The sequence below is a fragment of the Hermetia illucens genome, chromosome 4, assembly GCF_905115235.1.
Source record: "Hermetia illucens chromosome 4, iHerIll2.2.curated.20191125, whole genome shotgun sequence".
Classification (NCBI taxonomy): domain Eukaryota; kingdom Metazoa; phylum Arthropoda; class Insecta; order Diptera; family Stratiomyidae; genus Hermetia; species Hermetia illucens.
Genome location: NC_051852.1, coordinates 64709330 through 64737301, shown reverse-complemented (window position 1 = coordinate 64737301; position 27972 = coordinate 64709330). Strand labels below are relative to the sequence as shown.

The 27972-nt window shown below is 42.5% G+C and overlaps 1 protein-coding gene across 2 annotated transcripts; it reads right to left on the bottom strand.

Annotated features, from left to right (window-relative positions):
• Positions 1-325: 325 nt before the first annotated feature.
• Positions 326-26872, bottom strand: LOC119654837 (CWF19-like protein 2 homolog). 2 transcript variants are annotated; one of them, XM_038060412.1, is made up of 5 exons: positions 26686-26872; positions 1436-2462; positions 1341-1402; positions 562-1278; positions 326-508 (listed from the first exon to the last, which is right to left on the bottom strand). In XM_038060412.1, exons 1-5 carry the CDS (start codon positions 26770-26772, stop codon positions 380-382), a joined length of 2022 nt encoding a protein of 673 aa, XP_037916340.1. In that variant the 5' UTR covers positions 26773-26872; the 3' UTR covers positions 326-379. The 2 variants fall into 2 exon arrangements, with proteins under 2 accessions (XP_037916340.1, XP_037916339.1); XM_038060411.1 differs by having other exon boundaries at positions 1341-2462.
• Between the last annotated feature and the right edge of the window lie 1100 nt (positions 26873-27972).

Here is a 27972-nt window from a genome sequence, read left to right as displayed (position 1 = left end):
TTATGGCACGAACGTCACGCAGTGAGTCCGTGGTATTAGGCGGTGCACCATGTGCTATTACGACCGTTGTGCACATGATGTGTGAATAAAAGATAAACAAAACGGACAGATTCCCAACGTGAAGAAATTGCAAAAACGTTTTCAGCTAAGATTTGCCTAACCATCCTAACCAAGTCGGTGGGAAACGAAAAAAAGATAATCAAAAGCAGACTAGACAGTGACTTGAAAACATCTCGACTTCACCCGGACCAACTTTACGGCCGAGAGAAGAGATGGACAGCGTTCCGATGATACGATGCCAAATGCGAAAGAGAAGATAGTAATATAAACAACTAAACACGAATGCCTTTTTATTTTTTTCATTCTTTTTAAGTCTTGTCTACTGCCTGGTGCAATCGAATTTTTGCCACCATTCAACAAACTGTTTCACCTTAGGTATCACGTTGTGGTCTTCTTTGGGCTTACGCCAGGTCCTTGGGTCCAACTTCAACAACCCTCCTATGATCTCCTAAAAATCGAAAGTATTAAATGTTTTCCACCAAATTTCTAATTTAATCGAACCTCTGCAAAATGTTTGGAGAAACGCTCCTGATCTTCTATAACATGAGCAAATCCAAACGATACACCGAAATGCACCCAGAAGTAAGGTAGCCCTTTTGGAACGGCTCTCCTCACGTCCATTTCTTTTAATGAAATTAGTTGTTTATTCATTGACCACATTTGTTCAGATTCTTGAATCCCTTTTTTAAAATAGAATGGCGCCATATCAAATTGTTTGCTGGGAACGCAATGTATTACCATATGTGGTCGTCTATTAAGATATCGAGCTGTTTCAAAAAATACAACATCCTGTGAACGAGCATGGAACATTTGAGTTAATGCTTTTCGAATATCGTTGATTTCAGACCAAGTATCTTCATCAAGTTGTGTGGAGCATGGAATATGTTGGAGAGGAGAAATCAGACAATGACCTGATTGTAAACCTTTATGCCATGGTAAAGACAGATATACAGTTGATCCGGAGAATACAATCAAATTCTTCTCCATTTTAGGCGAATCAAAACAACGGTCACAAATTTCTAGCATTCGGGTAAAGCGTTCGTGTTCACGAATTGCCTGGTTTTCTTCTTTGTTATTTCCACTGTAATCTGATATTTTCTCCGGCATCATATCAGTGAATACATCCGAATAGCTTCCTCCCAAATTCTTGTATTTTCCAACAATTTTAGTGAATTGAGCATCCATATGTTCCCCACTTTCAATCTTTTCACGCTCAAACTATTAAAAAATTGGAAAATTATATTATTACTTTCCTGAAATGAAAATTATTTTCTACTTACCATTTTCCTTATATCATAGTGACTTTCATCGTTGAGAGATCCAGATTTCTCGTAGCAACTTGTTTCATTTCTGTCATATGATTTAGAAAATCCTGGGCGATAATCGAGCAAAGGTCGCGTATTGCCCCTAATATCAGTTGTAGTTAGTAATACATGATCATCATCGCCCTCATCTTTTGTTGAGCTGTCGATTCTATCCTTAGTTAGTTCTAGAACGTTTGATGTTATATTCTTCTTCCGCATTTCTCGAGCTTTCGCGAGCTTTTCAGTTAGCTCATTAGCTTCTTTTATGTTACCCATAATTTCTGCTTTAACAATTTTCGCACCTAGTTCATTCATTTGTTGATCAGTTAAAAGACTTAAAGCTGTTTCCATACTTTTTTGTTTATCTTTCATTATTGGTGATTTCTCATTTTGTGCCTGATCAGACTTTGAGATGTGAATATCAATACCATTAATGTCACTTAAATTTCCAGCATCGAAGGCCGTTTCAGTAATATTTGTTTTTTTACGCCAATTTCCCCGTGGCGCCCAATTTAATGAACTTGTCGAGGGATATGGGTTTTGGTAGGTGGCGTCGTTATCACAAAATTCTTTAAATGGTGGCAGCCCATTGCCGCCATTTTTCCAGTAGCGGTTCCCTTCCTTATAGCTTGTCGATGGATCGTATGATTCTTCCGTCGATTTTTTCTTTTGAATAAGTTCTTTTGAGAAGGTTTTCAACGGGACACACTCTGTCATCCAGTCATCTCGGATCAAAATTTTCTCACTTTTCTGGCTTTCATATATTGGTTTTTCAACCCATTCATCAGTGCTATCGCTCTCGCCAGAACTGGTATAGCTTTCATTATGGTTGCATTTCTTTCGTTTTTGCTTTCTTTTATCTTTAACGCTACTTAAACTTGTTTGAGTCTTTTCTTTTTTTGCCGGCTTCCTGTGTTTCTTAGATTTTCTCTTTTTCTTTTCCTTCGATTTTTTTTTCGTTTCTTTTCGTTCTTCTGAAGCAGTAGTGTTGCCAAAATCTGAGATATTTTTTTCGACTGAAGGATGCATCCAAATGTTGTCGCCGCGTAGTTTGTTTGACACTTCGTGAGTGACGCGAATTTCGGCACTCTTTTGAGCCTTTAAATGTCATGAAAAATAAATATTTCAGAACATTTTATTACAGACACATAGACCAAGAATTAATATTCAGTTGTTAGTTTTGAAATACGTTGTTCAGTTTTAAACTGAACTTCTTTATTTTGTATGATATGTGATTCTACGCATACTATTACATTCTCTTATTTAAACAAAAACTGGTCGGAGTACGGGAAGCTCGCGCTTCGAGTATAGAGGTTTTGTGTTCATCTTATGTAAGAAATTTCAACGTATATTTTTCTATCCGTATATAGCTACAAATCCAACATATTGCTTCATATTTTTCCAAACTACGAGACATACGTACATATTACAGCCACAGATATTACGCTCACCCTAAACAAACAAACTGCCTATTTCCCAATACTGTACACATATATGCACGTATATAAATTGATCGACTATCCGCAAAGTTCGTTAGCACACATATATTATATACCTACATAAACACATGTCTGGTTGGAGTAATTGATATTCATATACAAATAACTAACAAACTAAAACAAAATAATTCTTTCCGACCCCATTCATAAGAACTCATTTCATTGGGGTATTGACAAATTGATATGTGATGATGACGTCATGCAGGTTGTAGAGTAAACGAGATTCACAAAAAATAGTAAAGTTTTACCCCTTACAACTTTGTTAATAATAGTTGGATTTTTTTCAAACTTGACCAAATTGTGCATTATCTTCTTCATTAGACGCATGCCACTTGTACTTCTGGGATGAAGATAAGGGGGGTGCCGGGTAAATTTCTAAAATGTGGAAATATACTATTATTAACTTTATTTGTGCAGATATCGGAACCGCATATAATTTGAGGCCTAGATTTCGTAGAGATGAACCACTGTGATTTTTTCAGATTTTTTGGTTGGATAGGTGAGAGAGAACGAGACCTGTTACACTTTTTGGGGGTCATATTTAGAGCCCTCACTCCCCTATGTTTCACCCAGTATCAAATATTGAACCAGTTTTGAAAAGTATTAAGACTTTTCATTTGATACCCCACATGGCAACATTTTGTGAAAAAAAATTTGCACCCTTCATTTACATGTATGGAGAACCCCCCTTAAACTTAACATAAAATGGCGCCATTTACTGCATGTAAAGGGCACACCAGATTACATCCTCTCACCAACTTTCATGACAATCGGCCTAGCCGTCTCCGAATAAATCGGGTGTGACAGACAGACAGACACTGTCTCACTGTTTCACACAAAACCTTAATAAACTGAAGCGCCTGGAATTAAGGGGCAATATCACTTTCTAATTCGGACTATTGCTTAAAATATTTTTTTAACTAACTAGATATGTGCACTCTTAGTGGCATTTAATTTTATGATTTACATAACATAAAATATAAGATGTATACACCAATTGAACGCTATGTGCAATGCCTTGATTTTGTGCGCAGACAATCGACTTGTGTACATATTTTATGTTATGAAAACCATACAATTACTAGGTTGTTGCACATGAAATGGCCGATTTGGTACTAAAATTTAAAACGACTGTAAAGCGTACAAAAAGTTATTTAATTAATCAAAATAGGTGACAGTCGATTAAAAACACCTCTCCCAGCAAAATAAAAAAGCATGTATGCCAGTTTCGTAGAAGTCCAATTTTCAGGTGTTGATAAACTCGTCGAAGGCAATTTTGATGACCTCTTCATTCCTCAATTGTTATTCCGCCGAAAAATGATTCAAATCATTAAACAAGTGGTGGTCGGTTGGCGAAAGGTCCGGTGAATATGGTGGATGAGGCAGAGTCTCATACTGCAATTCGTTCAACTTTTGAACCGTTGTTCTGGATTCATGAGGTCATGCATTGCCGTGAAGGAGTATCACATCATCTCTCTTGACTAATCTCTACTCAACTTTTGGTGCATTTCCTCGAGTTTGGCACAGTATTTCTGTGCATTTATCGTTTCTTCAGGTGTCAAGAAAGAATAGTGGATAACTCCAGCTGTAGACCACCAAACAGTCACCATTTCCTTCTTCGGATGGAGGCTCGGTTTCGGCATATGCTTCGGTCGCTCATCAACATCTAGCCATTGTGTTGATAGGCGGCGATTGTCGTATAATATCCATTTTTCATCACATGGCCGGTCGGTTTCGGTATATGCTTCGGTGGCTCATCAGATCTAGCCATTGTGTTGATCGGCGGCGATTGTCGTATAATATCCACTCATCACATGTCACTATTCTTGCAAAAAGGGATCGCTTCTGTTGCGGGGAAGTAAAAAACTGTAAATTTCTATTCGAAGCGCCATGTTTTGCTCCGTAAGGACTTGCGGAACCCCTTTGTCGAGGTTTTTCACCTTACGAAGTTGTTGCAAGTGCCGGGAAACTGTCGAATAGTGTACTCCCAGTTTCTCTGCAATGTCTCTCACAGCCTGACGTGTGTTGGATTCAATTAGCAAACGCAGCTCATCGTTATCAATCGATGGTCCTGGATGTCCACGTGGCTCACTTTAAAGGTTTATGTCACCTGGCCGGCATTTTTCAAACCACCGTGTGAATCGTTCGCTTACTGTATCTGCTCCAAATGCGCTGTTAATGTTCTTGGTTGCCTCCGCTGCTTTGTCACCGAGTTTGAACTCATACAGAAAAAGTATACTACGTTCTTGGCTCTTTTCCATCCGTTTTTCCTTTTTATTCACTGTTATCATAACGATGGTCAAAACTGAAATGACTCCTTGATTAAATGTAGGAGTATTTATACTTCATTATCCGACACCAACAGCGCCAACTTTTAAAGCCGCCTATGATAGCATAGCCAGGGTAAAACTGTACACGGCCATGAGAAAATTTGGTATCCCGACGAAATTGATGAGACTGACTAGGCTGACCCTTATCAATGTGCGAGGCCAGATAAAAGCAGCAGGATCACCCTCAAGACCATTCGACATCAACAACGGTTTACGACAAGGGGATGCCCTATCATGCGTCCTCTTTAACCTGGCCCTCGAGAAAGTGATCCGTGATACTGAGGTAAATGCAAGAGGTACGATCCTCATTCAGTCCACCCAACTACTGGCCTATGCTGACGATATTGACATCATGGGAAGAACCACCCGAGACATACAAACTGCCTTCATCCAGATCGAGCAGGCGGCGCGAGATCTTGGGCTGCATATCAATGAAGGCAAGACAAAGTATATGGTGGCAATGTCAGCATCGAAAACCAACCAACCAACAACATCAAACCGCACTGGTCAAACAGGAAGAATAAGGATAGGAGAATACAACTTTGAGACCGTTGACAATTTCTCCTATCTAGGGTCGAAAATCACAACCGATAACAGCTACGATGATGAAATCCGCGCACGGTTGTTGCGGTTGAGCTGAATAGTCATACAGAAAAAGTATACTACGTTCTTGGCTCTTTTCCATCCGTTTTTCCTTTTTATTCACTGTTATCATAACGATGGTCAAAACTGAAATGACTCCTTGATTAAATGTAGGAGTATTTATACTTCATTATCCGACACCAACAGTGCCAACTTTTAAAGCCGCCTATGATAGCATAGCCAGGGTAAAACTGTACACGGCCATGAGAAAATTTGGTATCCCGACGGAATTGATGAGACTGACTAGGCTGACCCTTATCAATGTGCGAGGCCAGATAAAAGCAGCAGGATCACCCTCAAGACCATTCGACATCAACAACGGTTTACGACAAGGGGATGCCCTATCATGCGTCCTCTTTAATCTGGCCCTCGAGAAAGTGATCCGTGATACTGAGGTAAATGCAAGAGGTACGATCCTCATTCAGTCCACCCAACTACTGGCCTATGCTGACGATATTGACATCATGGGAAGAACCACCCGAGACATACAAACTGCCTTCATCCAGATCGAGCAGGCGGCGCGAGATCTTGGGCTGCATATCAATGAAGGCAAGACAAAGTATATGGTGGCAATGTCAGCATCGAAAACCAACCAACCAACAACATCAAACCGCACTGGTCAAACAGGAAGAATAAGGATAGGAGAATACAACTTTGAGACCGTTGACAATTTCTCCTATCTAGGGTCGAAAATCACAACCGATAACAGCTACGATGATGAAATCCGCGCACGGTTGTTGCGGTTGAGCTGTTCCGCTCGAAACGTCTCACCACCGGGTCAAAGCTCTTACTGTACAAGACTATGATCTTGCCAGTCCTCATGTATTCCTCGGAGACTTGGGTTCTTAGCAAGAAGAATTGCGAACTCTTGGCCGCGTTCGAGAAAATAATCCTCCGAAGAATTTTTGGCCGCCTACATGATAATGGACGATTCCGTAGCCTACACAATGACGAAATCTATGAGCGATACCAAGACCGTCCGGTTGTGGATAAAATCCGACTCAATAGGTTACGGTGGGCGGGTCACTTAATCCGTATGGATGAGGATGATCCCACCCGGAAAGTCTATAATGGCAATATCTATGGTAGAAACAGAAGACGAGGCAGACCCTGCCTAAAATGGAGCGATGGCGTAGGTCAGGACGCCAGACAGCTTTTAGGGATATCGAATTGGTGGACCTCGGCGCAAAACCGGGATGTCTGGAGTTCCTTATTAAGGCAGGCCTAGACCGGATACCGGTTGTTGCCCCGTTGATGATGATGAACAACGCCATCTGGTGGTGGTTTGATACAGCGAATTCACACCAAATTTCACTTGATTGCCAAATCAGCGATTTCATATGCAACAACCTAATAAATGCCACAAAGAGTGCACATACATCCGGTTTAAATTCAATTTTTATGAATGGAAGCGACAGGATTAATGCAAATGTCAATTATTGGCACTCGCAACTCAAATAGTTGTCCCATGACGTTCCGGCACCCTAACAGAGAGAGCTAAGTTCTCTGGTCCGAAACGAGATTTGGGCAAGTATTCGGCCTGTGTCAGCTTTCACTCGGTTTTTGGGCACCGGATCCCTTGTTGCCAGGCTCGTGTTAAGTTAGATAAGCCACGTACGTTTCAATACATTTTGTGCCAACACTTGCAGGCACAATTGTGTTGGAGATTGTTATAAGTTTGGACACAGGTATATGGTGATTTTTATATGATTGTGGTTAATATAACCAAGTAATATACTTGTTCTAGATTTTATATTATTTGCTACTTTGCCTTTGTGATCGACGTGTCAACGAACGTCTCAAATTTAAAATTTACCGCAATGTCATCCGTCCTGTATCCCTCTATGATTCTGAGTATTCGCCAAATATAAAAGACAATGAACGGCGTCTTACGGTAATGGAGACGAAGATGTTGCATTGGCGTGACAAGTTTTGATTACATCCGAAATGAGGATATCCGCGATTGTTAAGGGGTTGCACCAATCGTGAAAAAATTGCGAGAGAGGCGTCTTCGATGGTATGGTCACGCAATTCGTGCTAACGTGAATTCACTTGCCAAGATTGGTCTGAACATCGAGTCGATAGTAAACGACCAAAAGACAGGCCAAAACAACAACTTGATACATTGGATGGGGATTTAAAAGCCTCAAGATTGCACCCAGATCAGGCATTCGATAGAGCCAACTGGGCGAAACCGATCACGACGAGCCGACCCCGCTTGTGAACGGGACAAAGGCTGGAGAAAAAGAAGAAGATCAGCTTCTATTAATTATTGTGATAAGTCGCAGAGTTAAGTGATTTGTGTTATTTGAACACCGTATGTGCTATTTTGCTTTACTCATTTACATTGATTGTACCGGGAAGATGAAAAAGGGGATATAAGGAATGGGTGGAATAGGGCTAGGAGTGGTATTTTGCGATAGGAAATGCCTTGTGGCTTGCGATATTCTCATTTTCTCACAAAAAGCAAAGTAAAAGAAATATGAAATAGAACATGAGAGACGCATAGTCTAAAGCTTGATTCTTTTAGGAAGCTGATCAAACTCCTCAATCTGAAGTTGGTTTCCTTCTTTTAAAAACACTCTTAGGGAGTTGAAAAATTCTTTCCAACTAAATTTGTTCCTAGCCACACCGTGCCTCTTACACTTAAAAATAAGGTGTTCCATTATTTCCTGCACACCATAATTTAGACAATTGTCATTGTTGGTTTTGTCAATCTTCCGAAGGAAGGGTTTGCTGTGATTTGAATAGTCTTTTGAAAGTTTTTATAATTGCTACACTATTTGTTGAGATGAACATAATTACAGAAACACTGCCGCGAAATCTGTGCTTTTTCATTTCAACGTTGCCTGGTATTTTGCCAGTCCTTCTTGATTTTATTCTGCATTCTCAGCTGCAAAGAATGAAACCATAGTGCTTTCTATGATAAGAGCTTCTTTTGCTGCTGAGGGGGCCGTCTTGTTCAACATAATTTGGCTTTTAGCTGGGCACCAGAGTCTTCTTATCTCCTCGAAGTTAGAATTGCTATTACGTCAGTTATTTGCCAGATAATGGCATGCCTCATGCCTTGCTTTTCAGTGCAGGCTTTTGGGGAATGTTTTCATTATTGCTGCTCTTCTTTTTTTATCTTTCGTTTGCCATTTGGGTGGCATTTTTAACCCATTCATTACTTGCATCCTGTAGCCAGCTTTAACTTTCAGTTCCCATTCCTTCCCTGCCCTGACCCGCTCCAGGCCAGCAGTTTTTCCACTCTTCTTTCCTCCTCATAGATTTTGAAGTTATTAAAGGCTTGCTGAACGTTTTTATAGGACCATTTTTAGCTATGAGATTGTCTATGACCAAATTATAGGAGCAGGGAGCAGATCTTCTGAGCCTTATCAGCTCCTTAGAGGCCAATAGCCCCTTTCTGAACCTATGTGGGGGTTCGCCTGCAAGAGTGTAAGCCACATGATGCGATGAAGACTTAGCTAAACCTAAGCATCTTTTCAACTGAGACGCTACAATCGTGGTTATTCTGTTGACCAGTTGTTAAGTTTAAGATTTAGTGTTCCTGCAACCAGTATTTCATGTTCAGTGTTAAAATTGAGTTTCCTAAAGGTGATACCGTTGCAAAAGGCGACTGCCATTTCTCAATATTCATCATCTCTCAATCTGGACACTAAAACGTATCCTGAGATAACCTCGAAAACCGGAGTAAAGTGAATGTCATAAGTTTCATGCGAGACATTGGGTCGATGTTGTTTAAATTGTAAAATCTAGTGACCTCATCTTTACAGTAAAATATGCTTCGCATATTATGTTGCAGATCCTTACCTTCGAGGTTTTCCATGAATAGGACTCGCTAGAGGTTTTCAACTTTTTCTGTCATAACTCTGATGTATTGTATCAGGTTGTCCACAAAGTTTTCGCACAAATCAAAGACAGAATTCAGCAGATAAGTTTATAAAAACCTTTAATTATTTAATCTAATATATAATTGCCTCCATTAGGTACAACTTCCCTCCATCTATCGGGCAACTTCAAAATCCCCCCTCTATAAAACTCTTCCCCCTTCCCCTCAAAGTACGTGCGAAGTGCACTTTGGAGGTCAGCTTCAGAAGTCATTTTTTTACCATCCAGAAAATGTTGGAGGGACCTGAACAAATGGTAATCAGAAGGAGCAAGGTCGGGACTATACGCAGGATGACTCAAAACTTCCCAGCCAAGCTCACTCAATTTTCGCTGAGTAGTTAAAGATGTATGCGGCCGGGCGTTATCATGATGAAAGACAATATTTCGCCTGTTGACCAATGCTGGTCGTTTCGAACGTAGCTGGGTGTTTAATCTGTCGAGCTGCTCGCAGTACTTATCGGCGGTAATGGTCTCGTTTGGTCCCAAAAGCTCGTAGTGTATGGGGCCACGAACGTCCCACCATATACTGAGCATTCGCTTCTGCTGATGAATAGACGGCTTTGCTACCGATGGACCCGGTTGATCTCGATGAGTGTAGGCTCGTTTCTTCGCTACGTTTTCGTACACAATCCATTTCTCATCGCCAGTTACCAATCGATTCAAAAAAGGGTCGTTTTCGTTCCGGAAAAGGTTAGCGGAGCAAATTCTCACTCTATCGGCCAGATTTCGCTCAGTCAGTTCGTGCGGTACCCACTTTGTGCTCTTCAAAACATATCCAAGACGCGTAATGGCTACTGCTACTCCTGATTTTGATACACCGAGATCCTCTGCAAGCACACGTGTCGAAAGAAAAGGATTCGCTTCCAGTTTGTTGCGCAGGATATCGTCGTCAATCGTATAGGGTCTTCCTGAGCGAGGTTCATCTTCAAGTGTCACGTCTCCGCTGTAGAACTTTTCGAACCAATCGTAAACTGTCCTGCGCTTTACCTTTCCTTCACCGAATACCTTCGACAAATTTTCAATCGCCTTCGGCACCTTCGTCCCCATTTGAAACTCGTACAAAATGCAATGACGAAAATGTACTTTGTCGAATTCCATGTTTATCCTTGAATATCCTTCACAACACTAATCCTTCAAGGATAATTTACCATGCATTTTATAGTTAGGACTCTGACCTTTCCATTGGGATATCACATGTTGTACCTGCTGTTTTGGTTTGTCTGCTAATTGCTTTTTAATTGTCACATTAATATTTGTGCGAAAACTTTGTGGACAACCTGATATCTCGTCTGCAATTTCTAGGTGCTTATGACTCTCCTACAGTTTGTTAAATACCATCATCATTTTATACATTGGTTTTTGATACTAAGATATTATAAAGTTGTTTGTATTTGTAGTTATTTGCTCCACCTGGGGAAATGTCGTGTAGCCGTTACAACCTACAGGACATTTCCCCAGGTGGAGCAAAAAATAACTAAAAAAATAATACGAAAACCACTGATTTTAAGCACTCTTAACAGATCACTTGTATGATTTTAATAACATAAAATCTCCACGCAGGTCGTCTGTCCACGTACAAACTCATGGCATTGGACATAATCATGAAGTTTATGCAATTAGCGTATACATCTTCCTGTATTTTATGTTATGAACAATGTCGTCTTACATTAATGCCGCATTTACGATGCGCATAATGAAGTGTCAATTACCGTAAGACGGTATCATGTAAGATTTTACGTTACCATTTACGATTGGCGTAAGAACATATAAAGTTGTGGAAGCGAACCGTAATCTCTGAAATTTTCCAAGAATTTTCAACGGACGCAGCAAAAAGGCGACAGAAAACTCTCCATCGAGCAAATAACAAACGCAATTTCAATTACTCGCCGAACCATTCGTAAAGGATAATTGAAAACGTACTTTTCAAACGGAATGTTTCTATTACTGTAAACTACGTAGACAAATATAGTAGGTAGGCAATTGCAATGTCATTCCCCATCTCTATTTTTGACTACCTTTCATAAACTATGATTTGAGTCAAAGAAACACTGTCACTTTATGTTCTTACGGCAATCGTAAATGGTATACCTAAAACATTACGTCACACCGTCTTACGTTAAGTGACACTTCATTAAGCGCATCGTAAATGCAGTATTAATGTAAGCCGACGTAGAGTTAAGCATATGGCAACTCCTACATCATATAGATAATTTATTCCCAATAATTTATATGTACAATTTTAATAACAGTAATAGAAAGAATCTAAGAGTCAGCCATTTTTGACTATACATCTTATAAGTATAGACTTAGCCTGCTGGCACCATTTTTGTGTTTTCTGAATATACAAACATAGATATTAATATTAGTTATTAATAGAGGAAAATGGCAAATAAAAACCTTTTAAATTTAGACCTTATCCTACCCTAACCTACTACATGATTATCAACTAATTATTAAAAGATGCTAGTAGAGGTTTGTCAATGACTATGATTCACTCATAAATTTTTTTTGTTATTTCTTTTAACTTCACCTCAATTAAGTCGACCTTGGCTAAAGAGGGTAGTGTCTTTGTGCAGAAGATTGGATGATTTGGTATTGTTGTATCTCGACTCCAAAATTACTTCTCGTTACGATATCTTGACATACATTTATGTTTACTATGCCACACAAAAACGTTTTGCTTAGGAGAGTAACTGTCTCAAGTTGAAGGGCGGATGGCTCAATGGTTAAAGCAAAAGGTCGAGATTCAAATGTCACAAAAGTCAATTGTTATAATCGAATTGATAGTAACACTTATATCAGCTAAAATGATTGATTAAAATCTATCACTAAGTAGGCAAAGTATTATAAACAATCGCAAAAATCACTTTTTATTTAGGTGTTTACGCCGCCGCGGTTGGAAACAGAAGAGACCGACTTATTTCCATGCGGTCCTTACTGTCCCAACCAACGGCATTTTTCCACCGCTAATTCTCCACTCCCCCGGTGCGTTCAGAAAATGAGTGAGTGGAGAGTCCCGCGCCATCTATCCGTCCGCATCCGCAACATTCGAAATAAATTTCGAATGCTGCAGATCCTGCCGCGCCACATCACTCCGCCCCCAGACGAAACCTAGGGGGTTTCGGCGACGGATCCCGGAACTTCGTTCGCCGTTAATCCACAAAGCGGACACGACGCTGCTTCGGGGCGCACACGGGTTTCAGCCTGGACAAAGAGACCGCCTTTTTGTGACCACCGATCTCGAGCTGGAAGAAATGTTCTCCCCTCTCGAGAACGCGGTACGGGCCCTCATATGGAGGCTGCAGCGGCTTCCGGACGGCATCCGTCCTGATAAGCACGTGCGTGTACGTTTGTCCAGTTCCTTGGGCGAATAAGCGGATATGGACGCGTGTCGAGTGGGTGGTGGCGCTTTGATGCGTCGGAGATTGTCCCTCAGCAGACGCACCAACCCCGACTCCGTGAGACCCGATCTCTTGTCGAAGACCAGATCACTAGGGAGCCTTGGGTTCTCCCCGTATACCAGCTCCGCGGGGCTGGTAGCAAATTCCTCTCGGCGGGTTGTCCGTAGGCCGAGAGGCGAGACATGAGTCCAGGACGGATCGTCGTGTGCCATAATGGCGGCTTTCAGCGTCCGGTGCTAACGTTCTAGCATCCCATTGGATTGCGGGTGGTATGCAGTAGTCCGCTGGCGTTTGAAACTCTGGAGTTGGCCTAACTCCGAGAAAAGGGTGGACTCAAATTGCATTCCCTGGTCATGATGATCACTGCAGGGACGCCAAAGCGAGGGATCCACTCGCGACAGAGGGCTTCGGCACAAAGTTGCGCCGTAATATCCTTCAGAGGTGTTGCCTCAGGCCACCGCGTAAACCTGTCGATGATTGTAAGGCAATACGTGAAACCGTGCAAGCCTCGCAAAGGGCCTACGATGTCGAGGTGTATAGTGCGGAATCGCTTGGTAGTGCAGGGGAATGAGCCCACTTCCTTTCTTACATGCCTGGTAACCTTACACTTTTGGCATGCGATGCACTTTCTGGCCCAGGAGTTAACGTTCTTATTCATGGAAAAATACTTCTTTCGGTGACTAGACGATTTGTTGTCCTGATGCCTGGATGCGCTAAGTCGTGAACCGTGTGAAACACTTCCTTGCGAAAGTTGGCCGGGGTCCCTTTCCCGAGCCTTCGCAGCAGAGAAGTTCGAGCCGAAGATGGGCAACTCCCGAAACTTGTATTTGGGGTTGGGTTTGAGCCTCTGAAGTACTGCGTCATCCTCCTGCGCTTTGGCGATAGCCGAGAAGTCGAGTGAGGCGGGGATGTTTACTTAGGACACATGTGACAAAGCGTCAGCAACTATGTTGTCCTTGCCGGACACGTGCTTAGGTGTCGAAGGGGACGCTTTGTCGGGCTTTTGTTTCATAGCATACGTGAGAGGCTTATGGTCCGTGAACACTGTGAACGGCCTGCCTTCTAGGGAGAAGCGGAAATATTTAATGCTCAAGTACGCGGCGAGCAGTTCTCGATCGTAGGTGCTGTAGTTCCGTTGAGCGGGGTTCAACTGTTTAGAGAAAAAGCTCAACGGCTGCCAGATTTTATTCACCTTTTTGTGAAGAGCAGCACCCACTGCGATGTCAGAGGCATCAACCAAAACGGCTAGGGGTGCATCTTGTAGAGGAAATGCCAAGAGTGTAGCGTCAGCCAGATGTCAGGATTTATCAAACGCGCAGACAGCCTCATCAGACCACACAATCTCTCGTGTGTCTTTTGTTTTGGGGCCAGACAAGTACGGGTTCAAAACGGACTGGTGTTGGGCGGCCTTGGGCAGGAAACGACGATAGAAGTTTAGCATGTCCAAGAACCTCCTCAACTCCTTCACGGTTTTCGGACGCGGGAAGATTGTGATTGCTTGCACCTTGTCTGGATCAGGCTGTATTCCGTCAGGGGAAATGGAAGGAACTTGCATTTCTCAACGTTTAGCACTAAACCGCCCTCAAGGAGACGTTGAAAAATGCACTCGAGATGGGCTAAATGCTCAGACTCAGTGGAAGAATCGACCAAAACATCATCCAAATACACGAAACAGAAGTCGAGGTTTCGCAAGATCGAGTGAATGAACCTTTGAAAGGTTTACGCCGCGTTGCACAACCCGAAAATCATCCTCGTGAAATCGAAGAGTCTAAAGGGTGTGCATATTGCCGCCTTGGGATTGTCTTCGGGAGCTACAGAGATTTGGTGATATGCCTTGGCTGAATCCAAGCTCGAAAAGATGCGGCAGTTTGCGAGATAATGGACGAAGTCGTGGATGAGCGGAATTGTATATCGGTCTGGAACATTCTGTGCGTTTAGTCTTCTATAATCCCCACACTTTTGGCTTAGGGACCATATGTAGTGGGGAAGACCAACAGCTGTTTGAAGGTCTGCAGATACCCTGTTGAACAGGTTGCTCAAATTCCTTCCGCGCAAAAGCCAAATTCTGGGGTGGTAGAGGACGCACCTTCGAGAAGATCGGGGAACCAGTGGTGTTAATGTGGTGCTGCACATTGTGCTTCACTGGTTTAGAGAGACTACATTCGGTAGTAATCTGGCTGAACTTTTGGAGGAGTGCCCGAACACGATAGTCGGTAACGTCCTCCAAAAGTACGGAGAGATTGTTGTTTGGGTGAGATGCCATTTATAATAATCGTTGGCGCAACAATCCATGTTGGATCAGGGCCTTGAAGTGTGTTAGAGCACTTCATTCAAGACCGTAACGGTACACTAGGAGGCAATGTGGTCAGTATTGCGCTCGCCCGAGATTATTACCCTGATTTGACTCAGGTACTCATTCACAGCTGAGTCGACTGGTATCCGACGTCAAATCACGATACAAATTCCACTGCCACCAGTGAGATTTGAACCGCGACCTTCCGTACGACAGCCTTGCCCTCTAACCACTCAGCTGTCCGGACGACAGCCAGACAGACGAGATGCCATTTGGGCCGACGAATTAAGACTGGCCGTAGGATCTATAAGGGACTTGTTCTGCAAGTCCACCAGCAACCCATAGTGATACAAGAAGTCTGCGCCTAAAATGGGGAAGCTGACATCCACCAGGATGAATCGCCACGGGAACGTCCTATGCAAGCCAAGACTCACGTTCACTTGCCTGTACCCGTAGATATTAATTCAAGAGGGGTTTGCTGACGCAAGTTTTAAGGGTTGCGGGTAAAGCCGATGGTGGCGGAGTACGGGAAGAACCGAAACCTCCGCACCAGTATCTACAAGATAACTTCGCTTGCTGAGGGGGTCATAAATTGTTAGGCGACGTGGCGCTGTGTTCTGGGTGGCCGTCGCCAGGACCCCCCGCGGACCTAGTTTTTTGTGGTAGGCGCGAACATACACGCGAGCGTACATCTGGTAGCTTTATCTGCGATGGTACCAACAAATGCTTCGGTTCGTAGGTTGTCCCGATGATCTGCTACCCGATCGCCCTTTTCGGACAGTAGACCGCGAGCGAGCTCGCGACCTGCCGCCCAAACGCTGAGCGTCCAGCGTCGCCCTCATCTCCGCCATGCTGGCCACAAAAGTGGCCACGTTGCGCTTCAGCTCGCCAACTTAATTTGAAAGCTGCTGAACGGCCGCTAACGTGGGACGTGTAACTTATGGGCCGCAGCTGTCAGCGCTTCCAAATAACCGGAGACGCACGCGAGGACCGCCTGGGTGCCCTCCGGAAGTCGTAGCAGCCAGAGAGACTTCATCACTTTTATGTTTAATTTTTGCTCCGTACACAGTGAGCGACTTTTATGTTTCTTCTTCACTCCATACACAGTGAGCGAACACTTCCTTTTTTTCAACAAAATAAATTACTTTTATTTTTTTAAAGACAAACTTTTTACATTTCTATACAAAACGCAAACGTCCGAGCATGCTGCTGGTCGAGGTGTAAGAGAACGATTTTTTCTCGGACCCGTTGCCTCGACAAAACGGATTATTCACCAGTGATTTTCCCCTCTCGTGGCGAGTTCGAATATGCCACGGAGAATGCCGGCGGCGTCATCTGTCCGTTTGTTGTTAACCTTCCTGCGCCACACATGCATTGAAAATGCGCATTAAATAAACGCCTGCTTTTTTTGGTAGTTTTTTCAAGCATATATTTGGGATGTAATCAAAATCGGCCGACAATTTTGGTTTAATATTTGTACATTGAACAAGCGGTATTCAATATACGTACTTTATATGTATGCACATATGTATACTTTTATGCACGAAGTAAATGAGAAATATGTGTACGATCAATTTATGTGAATGCATATAGAATACAGTATTTCGTAATTGGCAATGTTTGTTTGTTGGCATGAGCATAATATATAAGTCTGTCTTTTAGTTTGAAAAAAATATGGAAGAATATTTTGAGTTGTTGCAGGAAGCTTTTGCCGCCTGCTCGATCGCGCAAGTTTCTGCTTTATTTTTATATAATCACTCCATTGTTTGTAATCCTGGTTGTTGGCCACAATTTGAAGATTTAATGCGTTCAGGCTCTTTATCGCTTACCTCGCACCGGGTGTAGTGGTGCTCCCCGCTCCAGATCATACATTTAATGGTGAGATGTCAATGGGAGGAACCATGTCCATACATATTGCATCTTCTACGCTGGGTGGGGCCACGCCTTTTGTTTAAGTCAAAGTTCCATTGGACCAGTATGTGCATGATAGCTTTACGCGCTCTAAAGAGTTTATCTAGGGTTCCGTCCTCACGATTAATTTTTTTTTTTCACCTCCAAACAGGCAATTTTCAACTTAACCTTTAGATGTTTTTTAATTGCTCGTAGGGCATATCATGCAATCCTGACAGCAATATTTTAATAGATCACAGTTCGGGACGTTGATATGTGAATAATTTTACATTTTTAGCCGAGAGGTACGCCATTACCTTCTCGTAATTTGCAATGTCTTGAAGCATGAGGATACGCCCAATAATATTGTCTCTCGTTGGAGATCAGTAAACATAATCAGTGGTACCTTTTTTTGGCCGCTTATTCCCTATCGTCCCCCACGGGATCAATGACCTGCCCAACACTGAAAAGCGGTTTTGTGACGACAATCCGGTGCTTTTGTCCATTTTTAATTCGTTCCTTATCAAAATTTTAACCCAGGATTCCTCCCGTCTATTTCTTACCACTAGCAACTAATCAAATTTATCATTATCTATCTCCTGTTTCAAGTTGATTATACACATTTTTTTTTGTTTTTCTGCTGCCACGCTAGAAGGCACTGCGAACATCTTAAAGAAAAAAAGTAAACCGCATTTTAACGTGCAGACTTAACTACAGTCTGCAAACTAGGATTATTAAAAAATATTGAAAGATAAATTTTTGCTGCCTTGTTGAAACTTTTTTTGTGAATTTTGGTGTTTTTCCAAGGCTTTTTAATGAATTAAAAAAAAAAAACTACTGAATAAATCGCAATTATCCTAGTTTGCGGACCGTAGAAATATGTTCTGAAGTCCTGAAAATTTCAAAGAATTTCGTTGGATAGATTTTGGGCTACGGTGGCAGCAGATTTTCAATATGCAGTTTCGAGAAAAACGCATTTAAAAAATAGAATGTGATTTTTAGCCATAAGATCTTAACTGACCATTAATCTGCTATACCTAATCCATAAATCTTTGGTTTCTTTAAGAAACACGTTTAAAATCTTGGCTTCAATTCTTGTTCTTTTAGCGAAGTCATTCGAACGTCATTCGGACCGACAAATACACGCTTTATTACGGCGATCGACATAAATCTGGCATGTGATTTATTACGTGTTTAACACTATAATTTCCGAACGATACCGAATATCAAAAAATCACTTTGTTCATATATTCTACACTATATCTAAATACAATTGGTGTAAAAAAAAATCGATTCCGAGGATCCGACGCACGTGCAAGTGCAATACGTTAACTGACATCTGATTATGCGCATCGTAAATGCGGCATGAGGCAGTGTCACGTAATGTTTTGCGTATACAATTATGGAATGTAGTGAGAAAAAAGAGATGGACCACGGCACAGAAGTTATCTATCTACATGCCTGTAAATGTTGTAAATTTCTGAGAATGCGGTTTGTTTCCACAAATTTACAGGAAAAATCGCAGGGTCAAGGTTATATGATGAATATTATCTTAAAAAATGTGTAAATGATAAACTGAAAACGAAAATGACATCACGAAATGTCTAGGACGTCAGGATTTTTCACAAAATGCAATTTCAGATTTGGCCCATTTTGCCTTGTCTAAGCCATAAGATCTTGATAGACATTGTAGTATTTTCATCATGTGTTTTTGCCGGGGCAAGGGAGCGGTGAGTTCACCGCTACCAGAAGAATGTTTTTTCGGAGCAATGCCAAGAAGCTACAATAGTAACTGTTGTGTTTCCTCAGTGCAACATCAAGAAACCGAAAGCGATGGTTGTGTTTTCGGTGTAACACCAAAACAGGAGGGAATAAGAAAATTTCGCTTGGAGCTTCGAAATTTCGCTTCTATCCAAAAGTCTATTATGTACTCACTCAATTCGAAATTACATGGACGCTTTTATTATCGCGCGCCCCCTCACCGTTTTTACGGAATTTGTATAAAAGAAATTCCCACAAAAAATGTAGAGTTGCGGTTCGTACGACAGACAGGGAAACTACCCTGCCAAGAAATCAAATATTGCTAGAATCGCTAACACTAAAAATATGAGTGGTCGTATGTGTCGTGTGAATTGTGAATGTGAACCAATTGGGACGGTTTACAGACACATTTCATTCAGATGCTGTCGAATATCGTGTTACGATAAATAGATGCATTCCAAACGCGTGCAAAATATGAATACGAATTTTCGCACGCGTTTGGAATGTGCAAATAGAATGAAAGCGATTCGTTTTGAACATTCTCCCCGGTGTTGAACGCATGTTCAAATAAACTAATACTGTCCTTGAAGGCGTGCGTATAAAATATTACAGTTTTATTACATCTTAGTCTATGTTACAGACACTGAAAATTCGGGTGCATCTAACTGGTGTTCTCGCTGGGGCTGATCCAGCACTGGCCTAACCTTGCACCATACAATGATGCCTGCGATTAAAAGGACCCCGAAGAATCCTAAACTAACGTATCCGGTTGCGTAGTGGTGGATTGTGGTTGCTTTGAAGTAGGCAGAGAAAGAGTTCGTTTCTCCTCATTTGAGCCTTTTTCGTAGTTGATCGGCAATTTCGTGCGAGATGAAGTGCGTGATGTTGCCGAAAGCATGTAGGAGTGATGTTCACTGAAAGATGGTGCCGGGGCTTCAGATGATCACCTGGATCTCGACAATCTCGTGTCCTTTTGATTGTCATTTGGATAAACTGATTGCCACAGATCACGTTGATTAATGCTTCGCCATGTAACGCGGTTCCTGGTGTGACTGGAACCAATACCTAGTTCTGCAGGTATACATTGTCAACAGAGTTCCTCGGTTGAAAGTTGGCAATACTCGCTTCCATGTAAATTGATAGCCAGCAACGAAGTTGATGTTACAATAGTGAATGCCGTATCGTTGATATAAATTCGAATTAGGATGATCCTGAATAGGCCGTTACCAGGAGCGGAAGCCGTATTCTAAATATTATGTGTTTCTCGGTGGCAGTTGCTTGCAGTTTGTATACTTCCACCACGTTTTCCAGATTAGCCGACAGTCGTAAGGATGGGTCAAGATGCCTCATGACTTGCATGAGCGCTTGAGCGAGTTGATCCGGGTGTTAATAATCGGTTTGCCGCTCTTGTCTTACTCAAATTGTTTGATTAAGGTCATGCAGGTGTCCTGATTCTTAAGTAGGTCCCATAGTCGCCGTAAGGTGAGTAATCCTTGCTCAAATAGCGAGATTACTCGTTTGTAGCTCTGCATGTTGTAATATACCACTAAATCTCAATTGCTCGAGATGATACGAATTATTCCCTGCGGATCAAAGTAGAGGCATGTGGTTGTGTTAAATGGGGTCAAAATCACGGGAGACGATTTGGCTATTGGTAGTAGAAGGCATGTTAGCACAGGAGCTGCTAGTCCACTAACAGGCCTTTCGTCTCTTCAGTGGTGGTTGATTCGGTTTATCCTCGGTGGCTCTTTGTGTTTCTTGGTCCGGTATTTTCTCTTCGCGTGCTCCTGAATTGGCTCCCTCTTAATCGGTGATGTCTACCGTGGACTAAATGGGAAGCTAAGCAACCCTATGGACAGGTCGCTTGACAATCTCTTTGGCGGTGCGGACCTCAACTACCCTAACAAGATTGTCGTCGTCTGGGAATGTCCTGATGATTCGGCATAACGGCCATTGCAATGGGGGACTGTTGTCTTCCTTTAGTAAAACCATCAACCCTTCCAGGATGTTATCCAGCCTTTGTTTCCATTTATAGCGTTGCTGCAGTTCATTCAGGTACTCGCGGGACCATCTTTTTCAGAATGCTTTGGCAATTTCGAATGAACCGAAGCTACTATTCTCACCAGCCGATATGAGTTGGCGTACCATACATTGTCCAGTATGCGTGGTTGAGCTGGCTCAGCAATACTAGCTACAAACTTCGTTCGCTTTCCTCCGGTGCAGCTTTCCTGCGGTGTCATAGTTGTTGGTCATGCTGACTCCTTTCCGTGTAAGAAAATTGGCCCATAAAACCATAAGCTGCACTCTGATATTTTGCCGGGTTAATGCCACGTGAGATTAAGTCAGCTGGAATTTGTTTCGACTCCACGTGGCGCCATTGCTGAGCTATTGTGTAAGCCTGTATGGCGGCCACCCTAGTCGCTCCGAAGGTGCGTAATGATGAGGATGATGCTTTGACCCACGATAGGACAATCTCCGAGTGGGTCCAAAAAAAGACGCCGCCTCATTAAGGCCAATATCTGATTTGGCTCGGACGACTAAATCGGTTGCAAGCTTGGCAGGAGTTTTTGAGTTTAGGCAGTATCATTTGTTTAAGGGATGTGTGTGATTTGGCGCACAATAACCTCACCCTTATTATAGCTCGTTGGTCTATGGACCGTATGTAGATCGCTGCCCCATATGACTTCTCAGGAGCGTCGGAAAATGCGCGAATTTGCATGGTTACTAGTTGGCTGGGGAGCACATGCCTTGGAAATTTAAAATCGTTGAGGACCTTGAGTTGTTCTTTGAAGGCAAGCCATTCGTGATGAAGATGTTGGGGAGGGACTCGTGCTAGTCAAGATCTTCTTTCTTTAGTTCCTTTATGAATATTTTCGCAAGAACGATAACCGGGCCTATGACAGGGTCGAATAGACGGGCTGTGTCTGAGCAAAAGCTTCGCTTTGTGATGGTGCGGCGTGAACGCAGAACATACAAGTTTGGGGACCATCCTAAGTCCAAGGCGTTACATTGTCGATCGCCGTCTTGGTCAAAATCCAAGGGAACTGTGACATGTTCCATAGTGAAACGTTGGAGTAGCTGAGGATGATTTCCAGACCATTTCCGTAATTTGAAGCGTGCTTTGTTCAGAAACTTCTTTAGTTGGTTTTATGTTTTGATTGCTTCATCCATGGTGTCGAGAGCCAGCCATGGCATTGTCCATGTAGAAATTCCTTTTGATGGCCTTAGAGCCGAGCTTGGAGGTGCGGGCTCCTTCCTGACTTAGACTTTCAAGCCATCGAATTGCCTGAAATGATGCTGATTTCATACCATAAGTGACTGTTAGTAGCTGATAAGCTCGGATGCTTTCGCAGGGATCGTTTCCCCATAGGATGATTTCGAAGGGTTGGACATCATCGCGGATCCAAATTTGCCTATACATCTTTTCGATGTCGGCAACAAATATGAACTTAGGCAATCGAAAGCGAAGAAAAATGGAAAATAGTTCCGATTGGATGGCTGGGCCAATATGTCGTTGAGCGATCTCCCTGACCCCATGCGTAGTTTAGTGACAGTGGCACTTTCGAAGATTACTTTACGTTAACCTTTGCCATATATTCGTCTATAAAGGCTGTGTACTGAGATTTGACTTCTGGCGACTTGATCAGTTTCCTTTTCAGAGAAGTAAATCTCTTAATGTCAAAAGAGTCTTATAGTTCTGATGTTTGACGAATGAATGGCAAGCGGACTATGAACAGCCCTTCATTATCTCGTGTCGTGGTCCGTAAGAATTGCTCGTGACAGCCGTGAAGGGGCGTAGCTGATGGTCGAACTTCTCGAGTTTCCAGAATTTTGTTAGTTGCTCGCTTAAGGACTGTTCTTCGATGTGAATAGCACATACTGGCTCTTGATCCACTTTCATATTTTCGGAGGTTGCCACCCTGCCAGTGATGACCCATCCGAGTAGCTTCTTTTGAAGCACCGGCAAATTGTTGCCGAGTTTGATTTGACCTACAGAGAGGATTGCAGCGTAATATTCAGCGCCGATTAGGAGATCGATCTGACGGAAAGTTGCTGTTGCTAATAGCACATGGTAGTCAGTTGGATTAGTCGCATGGGCTGCAATATCCTTACCCAGGTCTGGTTGGAGAGTTGGTAAACAAGAACTTGCGCTCTAAGTGATAGAACTGGATGCAGGTAGCGCTGAGGCCGTAGTTGTCGGAAAGCAATCGTGGAGCAGCGTATAGTGCCTTTTAGCACACTGTTTGCATCTCCCAGCGGTACAGCAGGCGTTGCTTTGCTTGCTTTGTTGATAGGCAGTTAAGGCATAATTTACGTTGTTTTACCAGATTAAGTAGTTCGACGGGGGCTATCTCCTGTAGTTTTGTGCAAATGTAAGTCCTGTCTTCACCCCTGCAATTTGCAGCAATTTCCCTTTGCACCTGAGTTGAATGAGCAGGCTGGCAGTGCCTGTCGTTGTTGTGTTGAAGGCTTGGCTTTGTCGTGCATCGATGTCAAAGTCTGAAGCCTGCCGCCAGCGAAGGCTAGCAATGCCTCAAGACATTGTAATTCTCTAGAATTCGCCAGCCCTTGCTCGTATAAGCTCCGTGCGCTTTTGTCCAGTTTGCGAAGGAGCAAGTGGACCCCGCCAACCGCATCTACGAGTCATCGTTCGCAGTTACCTGAAGATCCCTTCAACTCCCCACGAATTCCTGAGACGCGCGCAAACCTCCTCTATCATTCTGCGCCAAGCGCCCTTGAGGCGACCCTCTCGTCGTTCATCTTAGGAGGGTGGAATCCACTGCATGACGTAGCCCGCAATGCAATTGTCACCCCTCCTTAATGTGTGACCTATCTACTGCTACTTCCGATCACAATGCGTACGAGTGCCGGGCCTGTTCGCCTGCCAAGTTCTTCGTTTGAGATGCTTACTCCGATGATACAACGCAGACAGGTGTTGACGGAGACTTGGAGGTTTTGAGTAACAGTGGAATTCACTTTCCATGTGCTACTCCAATTTAGCATCGCAGAAAGGACACTAGCATAGAACAGTTTCAACTTGATCTTGGCGTTGAGATAATCGCATTCCTATTTATTTACCTTCAATCCAGCTCTACTTGCCTCTTTCCAAATCCCGAGCCATTCTGCCAATGTACATTACCCGGTGAGAGAGCAAACAAATATCATTAGCGTAGTCGAGGTGTTTGGGGAAATATGCCATCGTCCATTGAATTTCTCCACGACCTCCGGACAAGGCAGCACGAAAAACGTCACCGATAACAAGAAATAATATCGGTGGCAGGATGCAACCCAGGCGGATTCCGCTTTGGACATCAAAATCCTCCGAGATTTTACCTTGATACAGCACGCGACATCACACCGTTGGTGAGGAGGGTGCGCATATTTCAGAAAGCAAGCACGGTCCGTTTTCAATAATCAAAGGTGCTAGTCGTGAGGTCAGTGCGGTAATTTCAAAATTTGCAGGTTGTTGGCACACAAATTTCTATCCCTTTTAGTCGCCTCTTACGACAAGCAGGGAAGAACTTCAACTTTTAGATTGAAGCTCGAAGTACAATGAACAGGAGCTAGGCGATGGACGACTCGTCCGAAATGCTGCTCGCGATTTCAATGTACAATCAAAGTTCTATGTCGGCGAGGTTCGCTGCGATGACAATTGAGTTCGTTCGGAATTTGATGGCGGCGCAATTAAGACATAATAAGTCATTTTACTAATAATCATTGAATGATCACCTTAGCTATGCCTCTCATTAAATAAATGCTGGTATCGCAGACGATCGCCGGCACTGAAGGGAATAAGTATCTCCACAAGTACTATTATAATAATAATCGTTGGCGCAACAATCCATATTGGATTAGGGCCTTGAAGTGTGTTAGAGCACTTCATTTAAGCCCGTTACGGTACACTACAGTACACTGTAGGAGGCAATGTGGTCAGCATTGCGCTCGCCCAAGATTATTACCCTGATTTGACTCAGGTACCCATTCGCAGCTGAGTCAACTGGTATTCGACTTCAAATCACGATACAAATCCCACTGCCGCCAGCGAGATTTGAACCACGACTTTCCATACGACAGCCTTGTGCTCTAACCACTCAGCTGTCCGGACACAAGTACTATTATGGAAAATGAAAATTATTTGTAATGCGCATAATTAGATGTCACTTAATGCATTGCACTTAATGTAAGTCGAGTTTAAGAGTCTAGCATATAGATCTCGTACATCATATTATGATCAGGGACGCGAATAGCCGTCGCAATGAACACATGTTGTTTTTGCTGAAAATTTGAATTCATTTTTCGGGATTAAAGTAAGTAAAGAATTCACGATTAAGAAAATTTATCTTCTCTGCTGTTTAAAGTTTACCATTTACAAACGTTGACCTTGCGATTTTTTGTATAAAGCTGTGGAAATAACCGCATTCTCAGAAATTTCAACGATCGCAGCAAAAAAAGTGACAGAAAACTCCATCCAGCAGATAAAATATCGAACGCGGGTTAAGTTACTCGCAGAGACCTCCGTAAACGATAACCGAATACGTACTTTTCAAACGGAGTATTTCTACTTCTGTGCGTTTTCATCATTCTCTTTCACTGTAGATAAATAACTTGGGTGTTGTCTATCTACTTTTTTTTCCACTACCTTTCATAAACTATGATTAGAACCAAAGAAATACTAATTGCCAATCTGTCATTACGTATTAGCGAATACATGATTGCTTTTCCAGCTACTTTTGATTGAGTGATCACGGCAACTCAGTTGTGGTTTTCATTTTTGTTTCATCAATAGGATTTGATGGAAATGATGATAAGCTCTTGTTTGGAGGCTATGATGTGTTTACAGGAGCTACACTCAAACTCCTTTGAGTGTGGATACCGGGAATTGAATATTTGAGCCAGGACAAATAGTTGCCATGCACCGTACACTCAAACATTTCCCAACCTTCTTCCCGGTAATGAAGCTAGAAGCTTCCTGCTCAATATCGTAGTGTCGCTGGCTCTACAACCCTAGAACGTCGAATCATACAAATGCGGCGGATCATGAAACGCTCGCCTGTTGTATTGTTCTCGCATTGGTCGGCATAGTGACGTCCACTTTTTCGACCACACAACTCATCGCTAACGGGTCGCACTCGAAAATTACGAGTAGTTCCGGAAGAGACACAATCATAGAAGTGGTTTTAATTTCAGGGAATCTCAACTCGAAATTTCCTACTGCAATGGAACGCTAAAAGCATTTCGACTATGACCATTAACGCCCCCCAACCCATACCATTTGGAAGTGCGCAACGAACTCTGGCAAGGAAATGGAACGGAATTTACCGACAGGATGCTTGCGAGCACCGCGGGCGGCTAATGGGCAAATAGTGGCAAATATAAACACAAAACACAAATTCAGCTAGCTATTGGCCAGCACCGTTTTTTAAAGCGTCCTCAGTGCAGAAAACTGCAGCTGATTTTTAAAAAGAAGCCCAACATTGCATCAGGGCCACTTTTTGTGGCTATTCCTACTAACTACTTTTGATTTGTAAACACGTTTTTGTGACTATTTAGATGCTAGCACTATATCACTAATTTTATTTAATCCGTTTACTAAACATTTGCAAACTACTTTACATTTTTTAGCAGCTCCGTATGAACTGCCTTCAGTTCTTGCCGTAATCGTTCTTTATCTGCCCCATTTCCAAAATTAGTAAATTCCATACTGCAACCGAACTAGCGCGACACCAACACTAAGCGCGACTAAACGAAGCCAGGGCTCTTGTTCTTCCTTCTTCTCCTCGCGGTCAACAAACAATTAAGCTTTCAAAAATTATAGAGCCGTGTGCCACTTGGCGCTCACAATTCTGTTCCTATAAAACGACCGCGATTAGTGTTGTCAAAAGCAAACAAATTATGGTACGTACAAACAGGTCGGAATACTAGAAGCTGGGCGCCTCAGGTCTAAAGGTTATTGAGGAAATTTTAATTCGCGTTTTTCAGTTCGTATATAGCTAAAAATTCAAAACATTTCTTCATATATTTCCAAACTCCACATACTTTTAAAAAAAATGTGAAGAAGTGTCCACCTTTAAAAAGCGTACCTAGATTCAGTAAAAGGAACCCATTTTCACCTGCACTATTTTTATATTCTATTTCATACTACTGTTCCGTAATGTGAGCTGCGTTCCTCTTTTTCGGTGGATGCTGTTCCATTTGTTTACGATCGTTTGATACGCGCTTGTTATGGCGTGCTCCAAATGCTTTTAGCGAACTCAGTTAATTGCAACAGAAAGTTTCGAGTTGAGACTCCCTGAAATTACAGTCACTTCTATGATTTCCTCTCCTCAGAGCTAGCGCTGAATTTTCATTCAACACTTTTTTCCACTGACAAGAGAAGTGTCGAAACCCTCAGCAAAACAAAAATAAAATGCTGAAATCAGGGGAAGAGGCAAATGTAGTATAGTTGGAGTTACTCCAGTATGAAAAATCATATATGGTTTCTCTTGCTAATATTAGAAAATATATTCGATGTTATTGAAAAAGAAAAACAAATGATCATGGAATTGTTCCAAATGTCGGCAGTGCTTGTGGAAGTGGAGGATGAGCTAATTTTTCTGTGAAATTTGCTCAAAAAATTGACGCCATCTTCCCGCTGGGGCATTGCTTGTCATTACCGTTACAGAATTGTCCAATATTCTGTATGCGTGGGCGCCTACTTTTGACAAGTCAATACAACAGGCGGTAACAGCAATCGCTTTCTTTGCTTCGCAGTTGTTATTTTTGTAAATTAGCCAATTGGTCGGTGTTTTATTCAGAAGAAACTTTGTGTTTGTCCTCACGAACCTTCGTTTAGACACCATTATTCCTAAGCAAAGTAACTTGGTTAATGAACTGTTTAGCAGGCTTGGTGACCTCGAGGGT

Coding starts and splice junctions, on each gene's coding strand:
- LOC119654837 (XM_038060411.1), bottom strand. CDS start 26,772: ATGGAATTTACTAATTTTGGAAATGGGGCAGATAAAGAACGATTACGG. Junction 2,463..26,685: donor ATACGGAGCTGCTAAAAAAT/GTAAAGTAGTTT, acceptor TGACATTTAAAG/GCTCAAAAGAGTGCCGAAAT. Junction 509..561: donor TCTCCAAACATTTTGCAGAG/GTTCGATTAAAT, acceptor TTCGATTTTTAG/GAGATCATAGGAGGGTTGTT.